This window comes from Prionailurus bengalensis, chromosome D4 (assembly GCF_016509475.1).
Source record: "Prionailurus bengalensis isolate Pbe53 chromosome D4, Fcat_Pben_1.1_paternal_pri, whole genome shotgun sequence".
Taxonomy (NCBI): Eukaryota; Metazoa; Chordata; class Mammalia; order Carnivora; family Felidae; genus Prionailurus; species Prionailurus bengalensis.
Window position 1 is genome coordinate 29,989,792 of NC_057359.1, and position 20,191 is coordinate 30,009,982.

The 20,191-nt window shown below is 36.5% G+C and overlaps 1 protein-coding gene across 2 annotated transcripts in view; it reads left to right on the forward strand.

Moving 5' to 3' along the window:
- ERCC6L2 (ERCC excision repair 6 like 2) overlaps window positions 1-20,191 on the forward strand; it is a 134,435-nt gene that overhangs the window by 71,769 nt on the left and 42,475 nt on the right. For both annotated transcript variants that reach the window (XM_043566817.1, XM_043566816.1), the window contains exons 12-14: window positions 940-1,035; window positions 10,409-10,508; window positions 17,733-17,885. In XM_043566817.1, coding sequence (XP_043422752.1) covers window positions 940-1,035; window positions 10,409-10,508; window positions 17,733-17,885 — 349 coding nt within the window. The remainder of the gene's footprint in view (window positions 1-939; window positions 1,036-10,408; window positions 10,509-17,732; window positions 17,886-20,191) is intronic.

Sequence of the window (20,191 nt, forward strand, 5' to 3'; positions counted from 1 at the left end):
CCAAGAGTGAGGCACTTGATTACTGTTCCTGTACGTCCTCCACTGACATTGCAGAGGCGACTGGGTTATAGCTGGGCAGAAATGAATGTCCCAGCTCCTCGGTCTTCTGTGATATCCTCTGAGTGGAGGTGAGAGGCACCCCATTTTAGTCAAGCAAGAGTGGAGATCTAATCTCACTCAGCCTTTACTGACCAGGTTGGGTTTCAGGTCATAGATTTTTTTTCCATGGTGTTTCCAAAAATAGGCGGGTTATTATCTAACATTTTCTGTGTTAAAAGTCTATACCTTTCCTGGTTCTTAACTAAAGGAAAAGGGCTTTTCTTGGGCCTTTTTTTTTTTTTTTTTTTTTTTTTTTGGTCTTGACTGTTGGCATTTCCAGTTTGCTGGTTTCTCCAGAACCCAGTCTGGGATTTTTAAGCAAAAACAAAGCTGGAGAACTCACTGCCATGTCCTTCCTTAGTTCTTATAGTCTCTAGCCATGCTTTGTTCTCTCTACCTTTCAGGTCTTACATTTATTTTATATATGATGCCCAGCATTTTAAGCTGCACTTACTGAGAGGAGTAAGAAGTGCATCTACTTCTGCCTTGGTTTTTAAAAATGTGTATATTACTTTATTTAGTTGGACCATACTTACAATTTTTAAAAATTATGTTAGGAAGACCTTACAGCATCGTATTTGAATATCCAAAACAATGAAAAAAAAAAACAGTACAACCTATTTACGTGGGCTTTAATGGTCAATTTCTTTTAGGATTATTCTAGAATGGTAGAAAAACTATTCTGTAGCTGTTTTGTTTGTGGCATGTTTGTGTTTTAATCATCTTTTATGATGTTAATGCAGTATTGTGTTGATTTGGTTACAGAAACCTGGCACAATTGAATTAGAAGGCAATGACTATGCTTTTGCTATTTTAATGTGCCCAATTCTGTTTCCTCAGGGCTGGTGGACTAGGCCTCAATTTTGTTGGTGCCAATGTTGTTGTATTGTTTGATCCTACTTGGAATCCAGCCAATGATCTTCAAGCAATTGACAGGTATAATACTGACAAAATTTAAAGTGACTTGCAAATACTTTGAATCTGAAAATACCCCCTTGTGATTCTCTTAAGTTGCTTTTATAATATGACTATGATTAGAAGACAGAGAAAACCTTATTTAAAAAAATTGCATTTAAGGGGCATCTGGGTGACTCAGTTAAGTGTCCAACTCTTTTTTTTTTTTTAATGTTTATTTATTTTTGAGAGAGAGACCGAGCATGAGTTGGCGAGGGGCAGAGAGAGAGGGAGACACAGAATCCAAAGCAGGCTCCAGGCTCTGAGCTGTCAACACAGAACCCAATGCAAGGCCCGAACTCACAAGCTGTGAGATCATGACCTAAGCTGAAGTCAGATGCTTAACCGACTGAGCCACCCAGGTGCCCCTAAGTATCCAACTCTTGATCTCAGCTCAGTTCTTGATCTCAGGGTCATGAGTTGGGCCCTGCTGGGCATGGAGCCTACTTAAAAAAAAAAAAAATGTAATTAAAAATTGTATTCAGATCTGAACCCAAATGGCAGGCTGATAACGGCAATTTATTTTCTTTCTATCTCAGAATCCCATTTTGACAGGATTGATTTAAGAAGGACAGGTGACTCAGTCAGTTAAGTGTCCAACTCTTGGTCTGGGCTCAGGTAATGATCTCACGGCTCTGTGGGTTCAAGCCCCATCTCGGGCTCTGCACTGACAGCATGGTGCCTGCTTGGGATTCTCTCTCTCTCTCTGCCCCTCTCCCATTTGCACTTGCTCGCTCTGTCAAAATAAATAAGTAAAAACTTAAAAAAAAAAAAAAGGGAACAAACCCATCATACTGCAGGAAGATAGGAAAGGTCACTACTAGTAGATCAGAAGTTTGGAGAAACTCTCAGAAGGTAGAAGGCAGAATCTGTCTTACAACAGCATCTGTGTAATCAAGAAACCGGCAGAGAAAAGCCACAATCCAAAGTCAGCAGGAGAGCACAGAGAAATTTCAAGCTTGGGGTCAGTAACTATAGGATGTAGAAACAGACCAGAGTGAATTCTTGTTAGAAATTAATTAATGTGCTAACTCTAAAACAATTTCCTCTCCCATACCCAATATAAAGAGAGGTTGGCCTACAACAGATGCCCCTTGATCAAAACTGAAAGAATTGTTTCATAAATTTTATAAATAAGTGGGGAATCCGACTGACAAAAGGTTTTTACAGTGGGCATTAGGATCAGATCATAAAGCAGAACTGAACCTGAAGGATTGCTTCCCAGGTCTCTGTGGAACACAAAACGGGGAAATGATTAAATAGACTTATGTACCTTCATGGAAATCCAGACCAGCTTTCCTGTGCAGTCCACCCAGTTCTTCATTTGTAATTATGAATGAAAAACTAAGAGTTATGAGACCTTTTATGGAGCGCCTAGGTGGCTCAGTCAGTTAAGCTTCCAACTTTGGCTCATGGTTCATGAGTTCAAACCCTGAGTTGGGTTCTGTGCTGATGGCTTGGAGCCTGGAGCCTGCTTTGGATTCTGTGTCATCCTCTCTCTCTCTGCCCCTACCCCACTCACACTCTTCTCTCTCTCTCAAATAAGCATTAAAAAAATTAAAAAAAAAATAATTGTGAGACAGTGTAATAAAACCAGCAGTATGAAAGAAAAGGGCCAAGATGAAAAACTGACCCTGAAGGAAATAAAATAAGAATAGGGCACCCTGAAAAAAAGTGCATGGAAAAGAAAACTAGAAACGCTTAGAATTTAAAAGTGTTACCAAATAACTCATTACAAGGTCTGAGTAATAAAATGGAGAAGACTGAAAGTGAAAATTGATATGGAAAATAAAAGGAATGAATATTTGAAAACACAGTGACAGAGCAGGAGAAAAAACAGAAACACATCTTGCTGATATTTCTAAGTTCCAAAGATAAGGGGACTAAACAATGCCTGAATGAGAAAGAGGGAGAGGAAATTATTTATAAAAAAAAAAAAAAAAAAGAAAAAAAGAACAAAACAGATTACCAACAAATGAGAATCCCACTCATTTCTGCAAATCCCACTGTTCCTGCAAAATAGACTTTGAAGAACTGACTTTTCATCTGCATTATAGAATTCTAGAAGACAACAGGGGCGTCTGGGTGGCTCAGTCCGTTGAGCATCCGACTTCGGCTCAGGTCATGATCTCGCAGTACATGAGTTCGAGCCCCATGTCGGGCTCTGTGCTGACGGCTCGGAGCCTGGAGCCTGCTTCGCATTCTGTGTTTCCCCCTCTTTCTGCCCTTCCCCTGCTCATGCTCTGTCTCGCTCTGTCTCTCTCTGTCTCAAAAATAAATACAAACATATAAAAAAAAAAAAAAAAAGAATTCTAGAAGACAACAGAAGTTGTCAAAGTGACAAAATTCATATGATGTATCTGCAAGAAAATAATTTTGACTTGTAGTTGTAATCAACGACTAATATATCAATATGTGAGGGGAAATAAATCATCTGCTGACATCTAGGAACTGAAAAATTTATATTTAAGTCTAAATAATTATTGATGGTTTAGTTGAGAGACTTAATGCAGTTATAAAGAAAGGATTCTGAGAAATATAAAGGGATGGTATAAGAAAATTAATAAGAATCAAACACTAAAATTTCATATAATTTCAATAAAACATTGGGAGGGTGGGGGTAATTGTGTTAGCATTATATTTCATCAAAAAAGAATTTGGATATCCTGGTCAGATTTCAAATTTATGCCAAAAAAAAGTGTTCTTAAAATTTTAGCCAAAAATTTAAGGGCAACAACTAAAAGAAATTTTTAAAAAATCACTGAGAAAATGTGATTATTTCAGTAAAATGATTGGAAATATGAGTGTATAGCAAGAGGTAAAAGAAACTAAGCATGGCAAATATAAAACCTAACATAAACTGTAAGAAATAAAGCCAAACGTAAAACTTCCTTTTAAACAAAAAAAAAGGTAAAAATGAAATGTTAGATTCAGATTTATGCTTATTGCTATAGATATAATTTTATATATTTATAAAATTCAAAAATACATAGAAGGTTAAAAATAAAATATATTTAAAATCTCATCAGGGAGATGATAACAAAAAGTAAGAACGGCAAAATATTAATAGACTTCAAGGCAAATGCATTGAGGAAAACAAAATGGAACAATCGATGAGGAAAGTATAATAGTCACTACATAACAAAGACAAAACTCTTTTATGATGAGAAATGGGCAAATCTACAATCATGATGGGAAACTTAATATCCTTCTCTCAAAGATTAATAGATCAACTAGGCAAAAAAAGGAAGTATATAAATTATTTGATTAACAGTTATTTAGCCTTTAACTTAATAAATGTATTTAACCATATAATAACTGAAAATACCCACTCTTTCAAAAAACGTTTTAGAGCATACTTTTAAATAACTATGTATTTTAATAGAAACCACAAGGACTAGATTACATGCCTCTAATTAATACAAAAGACAAGACCCTAGAAAGTAACAATGAGGTTGTAGCTAATAAAAATCTCTCCATATGGACATTTTAAAATATAAAATATATTTTTAAATAACTCTTGTATTAAAGAGGAAATCAAAGAGTGATGCCAGCAAGATGGCAGACTGGAAGCTCTAGGTATATGTTTCCCCATGGGTGGATTTAAAAAACTAGACACTGATTAAAATAACTTTATGGAAGCTATTTAAATCAAAGATCTACAGTTATCAAGCAAATTCCCAATCAAGGAGAAGCTATATTCAAAACTGTAGGAAATTTCATGGCATTTTTACCCATTCTTGCCTCACCCCATTTCCTGGCACAGCACAGCCAGGAAGAGGAAGTAACAGTTCCCTGTTCCCTCCCTCTCAGGTTGGAAAGAGCAGTGTGGAACTCCTTTGCAACTTTCTAACCTATCTGTGAGCTGCCGGAGGGAATGGTTTCTTTTTCACCTGACAGTGCTTAGGTAAGAAAAGGTGGCATAGCTTGGATCTCAGACTGGCAGAAGCTGTTGAAGACAGTTATAGGCCCCATTGTGCATGAAAGCAGTAGTGGGAGTGTATATTACAGTAGAGGAATACAGTAGAATATATCTAAAGCCCTGAGAAGAGGCTGAGATGAGACTTTTTGAGAAAGTAAGACATTTAAAAGCAGTTGTGTATACAGGAGATATCGGAAAACATACACACCCAAACACACAGGCCCTGGTCACACATAACCAAAAATGACCAAAGACATTTTTTTAAAAAAAATTTTTTTGGGGCGCCTGGGTGGCGCGGTCGGTTGAGCGTCCGACTTCAGCCAGGTCACGATCTCGCGGTCCATGAGTTCGAGCCCCGCGTGGGGCTCTGGGCTGATGGCTCAGAGCCTGGAGCCTGTTTCCGATTCTGTGTCTCCCTCTCTCTCTGCCCCTCCCCCGTTCATGCTCTGTCTCTCTCTGTCCCAAAAATAAAAATAAAAATAAAAATAAAATAAAATAAAAATTTTTTTTAAACGTTTATTTATTTTTGAGACAGAGAGAGACAGAGCACGAATGGGCGAGGGTCAGAGAGAGGGAGACACAGAATCTGAAACAGGCTCCAGGCTCTGAGCTGTCAGCACAGAGCCTGATGCGGGGCTCGAACTCGCAGACCGCGAAATCATGACCCGAGCCGAAGTCGGCCGCTTAACAGACTGAGCCACCCAGGCGGCCCCCAAAGACAATTTTTTAATCCTTACCCTGAGCTGCTCCTAAGACTCAAGACACAGCCTGCTAATTAATGAATGTTTTCAATAATAGTTTGCAAAGACTAGAAGTGGCTGTTTTATCAATGGCCAATTTTTAACAAAAAAGTACAAGGCATTTATAAAGAAAGAGGAAAACTAGCTCATTCAGAGGAACAAATTAAATCTTCTAAAGAAACACAGGCATAGGATTTACTAGACAAAGAGTTTAAAACAACTATCTTAAAGAGCTAAATGGAAACATGGACAAAGATCTAAAGGAAATCAGGAAAACAACATATAAACAAAATTAAAATATTAGCAAAGAGATTGAAATTATGTATATATAAAAAGAACAAAGTAGAAACTCTGAACCTGAAAAATATAATAACTGAAATGAAAAAAAAAAGTCACTAGAAAGAGTCATCATATTTGGGCAGCAAACTTGAAGACAGATCTGAGGAGCAACAAACCAAAAGAGGGGAAACAAAGGAAAATGAACATAGCTTAAGGAACTCATGGAACATATTAAATAGACCAATATACACATTGTAGGAATACAAAAGAAGAGAGAGAAAAGGACAAAGCTATTTGAAGAAATAATGACTGAAATAATAATGTCCCAAATTCAAAGGAAAGATATTAATATGCAAATACAGGAAGCTTAACAAACACCAGGTAGGGTAAACCCAAAGAAACTCACACTGAGACAGGTTATCAAACTGGAGAAAGTCAGATCTTGAAAGCAGCAAGAGAAAAATGACCTGTAGTGTACAAGAGATTCCCTAGTAAGATTATTAGCAGATTCTCAACAGAAACCTTACAAGCCAGGAGGCAGTAGAATGATATGTTTAAAGTTCCAAAAGAAAAGAACATCAACAAAGAATTCTATATCAGCCACAACTGTCCTTCAAAACTGAGGGAGAAACTAAAACATTCCCAAACAGAAGCTTAGTTTATTACCACTCGACCTTCCCTAAAAGAAATGCTGAGAGACTTTCAAGTTCAAATTAAAGGACTCTAACAGTGACTCAAAACCATATAAAAATATAAAATTCTCCAGTGCTAGTAAGTACAGGGACAAATATAAAAAACCAGTCTTACTATTATTTTGGTTTATAAATCTTTTTATTTTTTATTTAATGAAACTTTCACAGTTTGTTTTTAAGTTTATTTATTTATTTGAGAGGTGAGTGGGGGCAGAGAGAGTCCCAAGCAGGCTCCACACTGTCAGCACAGAGCCCAACATAGCACTCAAACTCATGAACCATGAGATTATGACCTGAGCCAAAATCAAGAGTTGGACACTTAACTGACTGAGAGCCACCAAGGCACCCCTATTTTTTTTTTAATTTAAAAGACAAATGCAGGGGCATCTGGCTGGCTTAGTTGGTAGAGCATGCAATCTTGATATCGAGGTTGTGGGTTCAAGCCCCACGCTGGGTGTTGAGATGACCTAAAAATAAAATCTTTTAAAAACATAAAATACAAATGCATGAAAATAAATATAAATCTGTGTTAATGAATAATGAATATAAAGATTTAATTTTTGATATCAAGCACAAAAGTGGGGACAAAGCTGCAAAGGAGAGTTTTTTAATGCAATTGAAGTTAAGTTGGTATCAGTTTAAGGTAGATTGTTATAACTTTTGGATGTTATATGTAATCTTCATAAAGAAAATATCTATAAAATATACACAAACGGAAATGAGAAAGGAATCAAAATGTGTCACTAAAAAATCACATAACACAAAGGAAGGCAGTAATGGAGGAAATGAGGGACAAAATAGCCATGAGACATACAGAAAACAAAATAGCAAAAGTAAATCCTTCCCTGTCATTAATACATCTAAATGTAAATGGACTAAACTTTCCAATCAAAAGATACAGATTGGCAGCATAAATTAAAAACAACACACGGCATGCCAACTTAACACTGTCTGTAAGACATTCACTTTAGGTTTAAGGACATGCATGAGTTAAAAGTGAAAAGATGAAAAAAGATATTTCATCCAAATAGTAACCAAAAGACAGGAGGGGTAGTTATTCTAATATCAGACAAAATAAACTTTAAATTGAAAACTGTTATAAGAGACAAAGGATGGTATACAATGATAATTCTTGATTTAACTCACCCAGAAGCTATGACAATTAGAAACATAAATATACCAAATAAACAAGCTGTAAAATATATAAAGCAAACATTGACAGAATTGAAAGGAGCAGTACACAACTCTACAATAGTAGTAGGAGACTTCAGTACTCCACTCTCAATAATGGATAGAACATCTGGTCAGAAGATCAATAAGGGAAGAAAGACTCGAATGACATTATAGACAAGTTGGACCTAACAGACATATACAGAATTCTCCTTCCAACAATTTTAGATTGTTGAAATTACACATTTTTCTCAAGTGCACAGGGAACATTCTTCATGATAGGGCATATGTTAGGTTACAAAACATGTTAATAAATTTTAAAAGATTGAAATCTTATAGTTTCTTTTCCAAACACAATAGAATGAAATTAGAAATCAACAGCAGAAGAAACACTGGAAAATCCACAGATATGTTGAAATTAAACAACATGCTCTTAAACATCCAATGGTTTTAAAAAGAAATCACAAAAGAAATTAGAAAATTGAGAAAAAGGAAAAGTAAAACACAACATATTCAAACTTATTCAATGCAGTGAAAGCAGTGCTAATTTTATAGCTGTAAACACATTAAAAAAGAAGAAAGGTCTGAAATCAACTCTCCAACCTTATACCTTAAGGAGCTAGAAAAAGAACAAATTAAACCTAAGGCTAGCAAAAAGAAGTAATAAAGATTAAAACAGAGATAATGAATGAATGAATAAAACAGAGATAAATGAAATAGACTAAAAACAATAGAAAACAACAAAACCATGAGCTCTTTTTCAAAATGATCAACAAACTTGACAAACCTTTAGCTAGATTGACTAAGAGAAGACTGAAATAACTGAAATCAGAAGTGGAAAAGGAGATGTTACTATTGATGTAATAGAAAGGATTATAAGTACTATAAATGGTTGTACATCAGCAAATTGGATGATCCAGATGAAATGAACAAATTTGAAGAATCATATAACTTACCAAGACTGAAACATGAATAGAAAATATGAATAGACCAACAACTAGAAGATTGAGTCAGTAATTAAAAATGCCAACAAACAGAAACCCATGACCAGATGGCTTCACTGATGAATGCTACCAAGCATTTAAAAAAGAATTAATACCATTCTTCCCCAGGCTCTTACAAAAACTTGAACACTTCCTAGTTCATTCTGTGAGGCCAGCATTACCCTGATATCAAAGCTTTTATGGGATAGGCAGTGTTATCCTACCCATTTTACATGTGAGGAAGCTGAGGCACAACAAACTGAAGTAACTTGCTGAAGTTCACAGCCAATGATTTCAGGATCTGAATTCATGCGCTCTTACAGAGCCCACACTTTTAACCAGCTTCACACCACTGACAGCTATCAAGGAAAATAATCAAATGAAAGCCACAGAAAAATTTTCACTTTTTTTTTTTTTGTCTTAACAACATATCAAGACCTAATATCTTATTTATCCTAGGGTACTGTGTTTTGGTATTCAGTTTAAATTAGTTGACAATAAAACTGAATGAACAACATTTCTCTTTTCCTCCCTGCCCTTCAATTGACTCTGGCAGGAGGAACCAAGAAGAGAAAGGAAGATTTTGACCTCCATACTGTATAACAGTTCCTCAGTATTTATTTTCATGGTAAAAAGACCATCACTTAACATATCCCTGCTTAATGGACCCAGAAATTGATGAAGCATAGGTCTAAAGTAACATGTTGTAAGGTTTTTGTCTGTAAAGAATATGTATTCTAACAGAATCTATCCTATTTACTAAACAATTGAGCACACACCCAAAAGACATTTCCTTAGATCCATTTAAAAAAATTTTTAAGACTCAAATCCACTGTGAGAAAGAAAGGGATTATGAGCCCCTCTATATCTAGCCTGCAGGATGAAAGTGAGAATGCAGTAATTTACCCTGGCTGTGCTGTGCCACAGGAGGCCCCATCCCCCTCTTCGGGTACAAGATGTGCAGGGCCCCAAGATACCCTCTAGTAGTAAAGTCCTTTTCTATTAGGAGTACTGTACTGGGTGAAGGAGGCAGAGAGAGCATCAGATACAACAACATAGAGTGACTTTATAAGGTCAAAAATTTTCACCAAATTTTAAGTTTCAAACATCAGTACCCCCATTCCCCAAATTGTGACTGTAACAGGTATTTAGAAACAGGTGACCTCATTCAGAGCATCCAGTAGAGCCTTCACCTGAGAAAAACTACCAGGACTAGATCTATGGTTCACCAGTGGGGTGAATCAGTGCTAATTATTGTCTTAATTAGCACTATAGTCCCTGTCAAAATACCTGGGCTTGCTGGTAGTCAACTGACTGAATTCAGACAGAAATCTCTGTGAAATTAGGGCTGCAAATCTGCACTTCTGTAGGCTTGCCAGTTGATTAACTGTTCCCCTCCCCCATTTTAAACAGTGTCATTGAGGTATAATTAACATAGAATAAACTGCACATATGTTTCTTTTTAAGTTAAAATTTTAGTAATGTTCCATTTTTTTTTTTGTCCTAAAGCTACCTCCTGAACCTTGCTTCACTTGTTTTTTGTTGGCTTTTTTAAAAATGTTTTTACAGAGCATATAGGATTGGGCAATGCAGGGATGTGAAAGTGTTCAGGCTGATATCTTTGGGAACTGTGGAGGAGATCATGTACTTACGACAGGTATACAAGCAGGTAAATATATTTCCCTTTTCCAGATTAAGAAGTAAACATTTGTCTATATCAAAACTTCCAGAAATTTGTGTAAAAATGTTTTTAATTTCGTTTTAACTGTAATATGGAATTTAATAAGATTATGAAATATACTGTAGAATAAATCCTGTAAAACAGATTCTTACTTTCATTGAATTTTAGAGCTGAAATTTTCTTTGAGTAGTGCTTCTTGAGCTTTAATGTGTACATGAATTACTTAGGGATGTTCAAACTACAGATTCTAATTTAGTAGCTCTGGGTGGAGCCCAAGATTCAAATTTTTAACAAGCTCCCAGGAGTGCCAACACTACTGCAGACTATAATTTGAGTAGCAAGGTCACAGCTTCCCAGCCTGTGGGCCAAGACATAATGATATGCTACAGGCGGGACACAGGTGCACCGACACAATGATCACACAGCTCTCTGGGCGGCAAGATTACCTAAACTGACTTCCAACCTTAAGAAACCTTTCCAGGTAGGTGTTCATATGTTACCCTTTTCCGTGTGTACCATGACATGAAGAAAACTGGGGGAAAATGCCTTAAAGATATCTAATGCAATCATCTCATGTTGTACATAATGAAACTGGGACCCAGGGATACCCCAGTAAATGGAATTATAGGAATACAACACAAGTGTATTAACTACTGTGCTGGTGCTTTTAGTGTTCATCTGAAATTGCATTAACTCTTTAATATCCTTACAGTATTAATTACTTCACCATTTATATCTCTAAATAAAATTTATTTAGTTTATAATTGCTCACTTGAGAAGATCTGGAATGAGGCTCAAGTTTAATTATAAATGTTAAATTTGAATTACTCCCTATATATTCTGTTGGCATCTATTTAAGAGCAAACATCTGCCACATGTGGTGGTAGTTAACCTAAGAATGATCCAATCTTAAATTTATGCTATTTTCTTAATTCTAAAAATAGAATTGTACACAGCAGTTTTTGTTTTTTCTTAAAGCACTTAGCTCTATAAGAAACCTTTCATCTTTGGGGCGCCTGGGTGGCGCAGTTGGTTAAGCGTCCGACTTCAGCCAGGTCACGATCTCGCGGTCCGTGAGTTCGAGCCCCGCGTCGGGCTCTGGGCTGATGGCTCGGAGCCTGGAGCCTGTTTCCGATTCTGTGTCTCCCTCTCTCTCTGCCCCTCCCCCGTTCATGCTCTGTCTCTCTCTGTCCCAAAAATAAATAAACGTTGGAAAAAAAAAAAATTAAAGAAACCTTTCATCTTTTTGTTCTTGGGTATAGCACAACTACTTGAACATTATTTTGTTCAGGTATATTTAACCAATCTTGGGAAAAAGTAGGACATTATTCTTTTCATCTTAGGAGTAGTTCTTTAGAATACTGTCTTGGACTTGTCACAGGTAAGAGTCTTTCTTCAATCATGTAGTAATTTTTCTCAGTCCCATTACTTTATATACATTTGCCTATTTATCTCACTCATTTATTGAAATAAGATGGCCTATTATATGTTACTAATAACAAAAAGGCTTCAGAAGATGAGGATAATGTCAGTTTTCAGAACTTTGTATGCTTTAGGTGCTTATTAAAATATTTTTTTAAGTGTGAGCCATTTAGGGAAGGTTCAGCCATACAACTTGGTAGGCACAAATAAAGATAATATGGCAGTTGTGTGTGGAAAAGGCAATAGATGTGATTGAAAGATTGGCGTTTGAACCAAGTAGGGTCTGTCTTTGCAGATGTAATCAAGTTAAAATAAGGTCATACTGGATTAGGGTGGACCCTAATCCAGTGACTGATACCATTATAAGAGGGAAATCTGGATACAGACTGACACAGAGGGAGAATGCCACGTGATGAAGGAGGCAAGGATTGGAGTGGTGCAGCCACAAACCAAGAATGCCAAAGATTGGCAGCAACCACTAGACATTTGGAAGGGTCTTCACTTGGAACCTTCAGAGAGAGTGTGGTCCTGCCAGCATCTTGATTACAGACCTTTAGCCTCCACAACTGTGAAAGAATAAATTTCTGTTGTTTTAAGCCACCCAGTTTGTGACATTTTGTTAAAGCAGTCTTAGGAAACCAATACAGTCTTAAAGGCAGATATTGTAAATTTAACTACATTTTTAATGTGAAACTTATGTATGACAGAGGAACAACAAGCCAAATTTAAAAAGTGTCTAGGAAGAAAGTTTCCACATATGATAAACAAAGGATTAGCATCTATAATACATAAAGAACTTCCACAAATCAATAAAAAGACTATAATTTTGCATTTTATTGAAGAAAAAACACAAATGGTTAACCCATATATGAAAAGATGCTTAACCACAGTTGTAATTTAGAAATATAAAATAATAATGTGTTACACATATTCTGCAAAGACTTAGTGAGGTTGTATGTGAGTGTGTGTATGTGTTTAGGGAGGCAGGGAGATCGGTGATATTCATTATTGGTGAGGGTATTTGTACAGAGATACTCATATACTACTTTCGAGAATATAACTTGGTACACTGATTTTACAGGCTAATATCACAACATATTAAAACACATAGTACATTCTCCCTATCTACCTTACAGAAATATTCTCACATATGCACAGTGAAAGATGACAAGGATTTATATTTGGTATTGTTAGTATTTGTTTAAAAAATGAAAAAAGAAACAGCCTTAATGTCCAATAATAACAATGGTAACATAAATTCTGATACACCCAATAGCAGAAAAAAAAACTATAGAGCAGACATACTGATCTGGCAAGATTTCCAAGACATTTCTAAGTGAGATTAAAACAAAACAACACAACGTGCAGAACAAGTATATCAGTTATGTTGATGCATAAAGTTATCTCTGTGTATGTATATAAATAGCTCTAACTGCACTGAAAAAGATCTAGAAGGATATACCTAAATATTACAGTGTTGCTAACACTGATAAAGGATGATCTGTATTATTCAAAGGGAAATTTCACTTTGATGTTTTTGTTCGTATTTGTTGTGATAATGCATTCAGACATTTTATACTTTTAAAAAATATAAACATCACTTACATAGCAACTGTCTTCATGTTTGGAGCATAATCTAAAGTTTGGCATTCAGAAATTCACCTTTCATTTTTACATGTGTACATGTATATATGAAAGGTGAATATATATGTGTGTGTGTATATATATATGTATATGTATATATATATATGTAATTTAGAAATATATTTGTATTGGCAGAAGAAGTCCAAGAATACCACAAAGAACACCCAATTAACTTCACCCAAATTTCCCAGTTGTTAACATTTATCACGTTTGCTTTTCTCTTTCCCTCAGCCATGGTCTTTATTTTTCTGAACCATTTGAGAGAAAGTTGCAGATTTATCACCTCTAAGTTCTCTAGTGTGTATTCCCTCCAAAGGACACTCTCCTGTTTAGATGTACATATAAAAATAGTTTTATGCATTCTAAACATTCAATTTTGTGTGTTGTTTTGCACTTGCTTTGTCCCCCTATTACCCTCTCCAGAATGCAGTTATCCAAATCAAGAAATTAACATTGATACAACATTACCTTGTAAACCACAAAACTCATTCAGATTTCACTAACTTTCCTGGCAATTTCTTGTCTCCTTTTTCCTTTCTGGTTCAGGATCCAATCCAGGATCATGGTTACCAACTTTTTCTTTTCATGTCTGTTTAGTTTTCTTCAACTGGAGTAGTAAGTTACCCAAACCCCCTTTGTCTTTCATGACCTTCACAGTGTTAAAGAGTAAGGCCTTTCCTTGTGTTAGCTCTCTTTTAAAATAGGTGCATTTGATGTTTCCTCATGTCCAGATTCAAGCCAGGAACCCCTGGCAAGAATAGTACAGAAATGACTCTATGTTCTTCTCATTGCGTTGGTCAGAAGGCACCTGGTGATGACCTGTCCCACCACTGGTGATGCTAACCTTGATCACCAGTTTTGTGCCTGCCAGCTTTCTTCACTGCAGAGTCACCATTTTTTCCCTTAGTAAGTATTTTATGGGGACATCCTCTGAGACTATGCCAATATCCTGTTCCTTGTCAAGCCCGTACCCATCAGCCCCACTGATGAAACCCACCTGAATCAGCCACCACTGTGATGATTGCCAGATGGTGATTTTTTAATTTCCAGGATTCCTTCTTTATTTGTTGCTATTCTACCATAAAAAAGAGCTTGCCCTTCTTTTCTATTTATTTAATATATTTGGACTCAGGGGATATTAGTAATATTACTCTATATTAGTAATGGATTACATTACAACCTATTGAATATCACTGTGTATTTTGGTGTTCAAACTGTCTCAGTTTTGTCCAGTGAGAACCCCTTCAAGCTGGCCTCTGTGTCATTTGTCAAGCCTCCATCACTCATTATGCATGTCCTTATGGTGGTAGGCTGAGTAATGTTCTCCCAAAGATATCTACATCAAATCCACCTGGATTCTCTGGGTGGGCCAATGTAATCACTAAAGGGAGTGGGAGTATGCAGGAGGATCAGAGAAAGGAGAGAAGGAGATGTGACAGCAGAAGCAAGGGGTCATAGAGGATTATATGAGGATGCCATGCTACTGCCTTGAAGATGGAAGAAGGGGCCGTGACTTTTTAACATGGTGAACACTACTTTTCTTTCTACCTCTTGCGTATCCTGAATGTTGTTAGGAAGAAATCCAAACATTTTGTATCCTTGAATGGGTTTTTCTTAAGCCAGAAACTAAGCTACATTTTCCAATTACTGACTTTTTTCCCTTCCCCTCTTTAATTCCAACCCTATTTTTTATAGCAGCCTACAGATGGGTGTATCTGACCTTCACTTTTAGGGGAGCCACTTTGAAAAACTTCTTTTAAGTATAAAACAATGTGCCTTTTATAAATTTTGTGATAAAGTAGGGAACTTCTAAAGATTCAGATTAATGCTTACAAATTGGTGATTACATTAAGTAGTTGCAGTGTGACAATACAGTGTTTAAGAAAGAGTCAGGAGCAAAGAGTGAAATCGTCTGGACTATCAGGTACATCAGTTGCTATTGTTGTGATTCCATATTTCCTGGACTATAGTCCATGTTTCTGGGGCATTGAAACCAACTGATCAACCTGGATGTTGATTCAAAGCTTCCTCAAACTAAGGTCCCAAGGATTTTGTTTTATTTTTATTATTTTTTAATGTTTATTTATTTTTGTGAGAGAGAGAGAACACATGTGTGCATGCATGTGAGCAGGGGAGGCACAGAGAGAGAGGACAGAGGATCCGAAGTGGGCTATGTGCTGACAGCAGAGAATCTGATGCGGGACTTGAACCCATAATACTGTGAGATCATGACTTGAGCCAAAGCCAGATACTCAACTGACTGAGCTACCCAGGTGCCCCTCAAGGGTCTTGTTTTAAAAAGGACATCTTGGAGGCACCTGGGTGGCTCAGTCGGTTGAACATCCGACTTTGGCTCAGATCATGATCTCATGGCTTGTGGGTTCAAGCCCCGAGTCAGGCTCTGTGCTGACAGCTCAGAGCCTGGAGCCTGCTTCAGATTCTGTGTCTCCCTGTCTCTCTGCCCCTCCCCCATTCGCGTGCATGTGCGCGCGCGCACTCTCTCTCTCTCTCTCTCTCTCTCAAAAATAAACGTTAAAAAATTTCTTTAGTAAAAAATAAAAGGGAACTCCTGGAGATGAGAAATTGTTACAAGTATAAATTTTGAATTCAGCCAAATCCAGGTATAAATTCTAGAAATGACACTTTTTTTTTTCAACGTTTATTTATTTTTGGGACAGAGAGAGACAGAGCATGAACGGGGGAGGGGCAGAGAGAGAGGGAGACACAGAATCAGGCTCCAGGCTCTGAGCCATCAGCCCAGAGCCCGACGCGGGGCTCGCGTGGGGCTCGCGCCGGGCTCGAACTCCCGGACCGCGAGATCCTGACCTGGCTGAAGTCAGACGCTCAACCGACTGCGCCACCCAGGCGCCCCTAGAAATGACACTTCTTGGCTAGACAGCTGTGAGAAGGCACTTAATTTCTCCAAACTTTAGTCTTTATTTCCAAAAAGAAAATAGCAATGTCTTATAGGGTTTTAGGCATTAAATGAAAGAATGAACAAATGCTACACAGGTAGTAAGTTTTCAAAAAATAAATATTATTAATAAGAATTATTTCATGGGCACCTCAGTGGGTTGAGCATCTGACTCTTGATTTTGGCTAGGGTCATAATACCAGGGTTGTGGGACTGAGCCCCATGTTGCATTGGGCTCCATGCTGAGTGTGGAGCCTGCTTGAGATTTTTCTCTCCCTCAATCTCTCTCTCTCTCTCTCTCTCTCTCTCTCTCTCTCTCTCTCTTTCTCTCTCCCTCCTCCCTCCCTCCCTTCTTCCCTCCCTCTTTGCTTCACCCCCCCCTCCTTCCCTCTCCCTCTCCCCCCTTCCTGCTTCCTCTGCCCCTCTCCCCCACTCATTTGTGCTTACACACACTCCCTCAAATTAAAAAAAGAATTATTTCAGTTGCCTATAGTAATTTAGTATAGTGCAAAGCAACTTCTTACTAATCCTTACATTAACAACAGACTACAGTTCTTTTCCACTCTGTGCATTCTTTGTTTCTTTCAAGAAATTTTAAAGTGTACATGGGGTTAATCAGATTATATTTAGCAAAATATCTAGCAAATAAAGAAATACACTAATGTTACTAAAGTGATATATGTCCTTCAGGATTCCTTCTGTATTTCAAATTGTTTCAAAGATGCCTAAATATTTCTAAACAGTGATTGGGTTTTGCTGTTAGTTGACAGTATAACAATGGCTACAATTAGGGTTTGATACTAATGTGGTTATCATGTAGTTACTAAGTTATAATTTAACTTTGGTGAAATAGTGATGATTTTTGTCAGTTTTAGTAGTTCCTATTGTAATGAGTCTAGAAAGGAGAAAAGTGTATTCAGATGTATTACATGCCTTTATCATTAAACATTTTACATCAAGTGAATATTGCATAGCAATGGGATCTTGACTCGGTTGGTAGAACACAGATAAAATAGGAAATGTAAGATCTCTTCTTCAATAAGACTGGCCAGTTTATTATTTATTTCGCCATAATGGCAACATCTGCCAGCGAAATTAAAATAAAATTTCCTCCCTAAGGAGATTCTGCCTGCTCCAGCTAAAGCTGTGTATATACAGAGAATGCCAGGAAATTCTGACATATTGTTGGAGCAAACACTTCAAAAATATCTTGTGTTTTTTTTCTGTTTTAGCAACTTCACTGTGTGGTGGTTGGAAGTGAAAATGCCAAGCGATATTTTGAAGCAGTTCAAGGATCAAAAGAACATCGAGGAGAGCTTTTTGGGGTTTATAATCTGTTCAAACTAAGGTCCCAAGCGTCTTGTCTTACAAGGGACATCCTGGAGGTGTGAAATTGTTGCCTGACATTTTCAGTACTATTTTAAATACAATTTTCTCCAACAGAAACCTTGAAATATAACTGCTGGTATCTTTTCAAAGAACTTTGGGGTTTTCTTGTAAAAAATGCCTTGTGTTTAGAATTTCTACTTTTAGAAATAGGAAATGAATTATTGTACCTCAAAACTAAGATTTCCCCATGCATAGTTATAAGTAATGTCCGCACACAAATACAGATACATATAGTACATAGTATGGCCTCCCAAGACCATTTTCAGACTGGCAGAGAGAAATGTAGTATTTTGAAAACAGCTGCTAAGTCAGGAACTTAAAAAAAGAGAGAGAGAGAGAGAGAGAGAGACTTTCCTAAATAAACAAAATTATAAAATGTGTTTTGATTAAAAGTTACCAAATACTCCCTGAGATGCACTCTCATGTCTCATGGAGATTTTTGTTTTCTGTTCCCAATAAAAATTCCACACCAATATTTCAAACTCTCCCAGTTGTGTTCATCCTTAGCATACAGATGTTTCTTATTCTTCAAACAGAAATTTATATCTTTTTTTAATTGCTTAAATTCTTTGATATACCAGAATACTATAGATATTAACCTATTTTCCAGTTGATATTGGTATGAGTATCATAAAATCCTGGAATATCATATGTATCATCTTCCTTTTCATATAGATGAGGAAAATGAGCCTCAGAAAACTCAAGGATGTTTCCCTTAGCTTTTCAAAAGCTTCACGTACTTGATTGATTTAGTGAGTTTCATAAAAACAGTTATTGGTCCCTGTCCTTAAAGAACGTAGACCATCTTGATGAGAGGTGAAAGAGAACACTTACATAATGAACATGTAACATCAATAAGCATGGTAAGCAAGATGGCTAAGAGGAAGACGTGTATCGTATGTATTCTGTGAATATTGCAACAATTACACAGTGTCTGGTGTATACTGCTGAATTTTTATTTTATAGTAACTATTTGATTTGAATTGAGTGGCCCATTTAAAGTCCTCCTGTCTTGAGTTGCCTGTCTGGCTCAGTCAGAAGTGCATGCGACTCTTGATCTTAAGAGTCGTGAGTTCAAGGCCCACGTTGGGTGTAGAGATTACTTATAAATAAATAAATAAAAATAAAGTCCCCCTGTCTTTTTCTTGTTTTGAGTATGCTATTTCATGGACTTCTTCTTTCCCATTTCTCTTTTATAATCAGTAGCCTTGTTAGTATTCCAGTATTCCAGGCCACCCCTCAGATCCTACTTCCATCTCAGAGTACTACCCAACATACCAACTTGTATTTGCGTTTTCCATTTGAAATTATTATCTATAAAATATGTTAGCATTATATTACTTCTCCTGTTTTCTCTTATTTATCAAATAGTTGAGTCCTCTATTTTAACAGAATAGCAACCTATTCCTCAAGCAAATGTTAAGACATTCAGTATGTCAAGTTATTAAATGGGATGTTCACTTGTTTTCTGGTTGTCCTAAGTATATCTTGTTTCTCCTCCAGGATTGTTGACTAATGACAGGACTGTCCATGTCTTACATTTTTCTTGTGGCAAAATGTGCTTAACTTCTTGCCAGGTACATTATCAGCACCGCGATATTTGTTGAGTAAGAATTTAAAATTATTCAGGCCAGGTGCTTACAGGGCAGTCTTTTGCTCTAAAAAAATAAAGTAAAATAAATAAATAAACAATAAATAGCAAAATTATTCAGGCCTCATTAGATTCATGCTGCTTTTGGCCAAACAGTGTTTTAAAATATTCTAAGCCCTGTATAATGGAAGCATATATCACAAAGTAAAATAATTATTTTACTTCCTGTGAGACATTTTTAATTTTTAAAGGCTGTAGAAAATCCCTTTTAAAATGTTTTAAGATGTAGAAATTTTAATTTATAGAACACTTTTAACCTGATGATTTCCAGACAGTTCTTTTTTTTTTTTTTTTTTTATTTGGTTGGTTAGTTTTGGTTTTTTTTCGTTTTTTTCTTTTTCATTTATTCACTTAACTTCAAGTTATTTAGTTAACATACAGTGTGGTATTGGTTTCTGGAGAAGAACCCAGTGATTCATCACTTAGGTACAACACCCAGTGCTCATCCCACCAAGTGTCCAGGCAGCTTAGCTCTACTTTGCACTAACTTTGTTATCTTTGTCATGGTCCCGCTTTAGAGACAGATATTGAGAGCTAATTTCACAAATATTTACTGAGTGTATGCCAAGTGTCAAGTACTATACATCATAGAGCTAGGCATACAGAAATGAATGAAATAGACAAAAAGCTCTACTCACTGAAAAACTTACC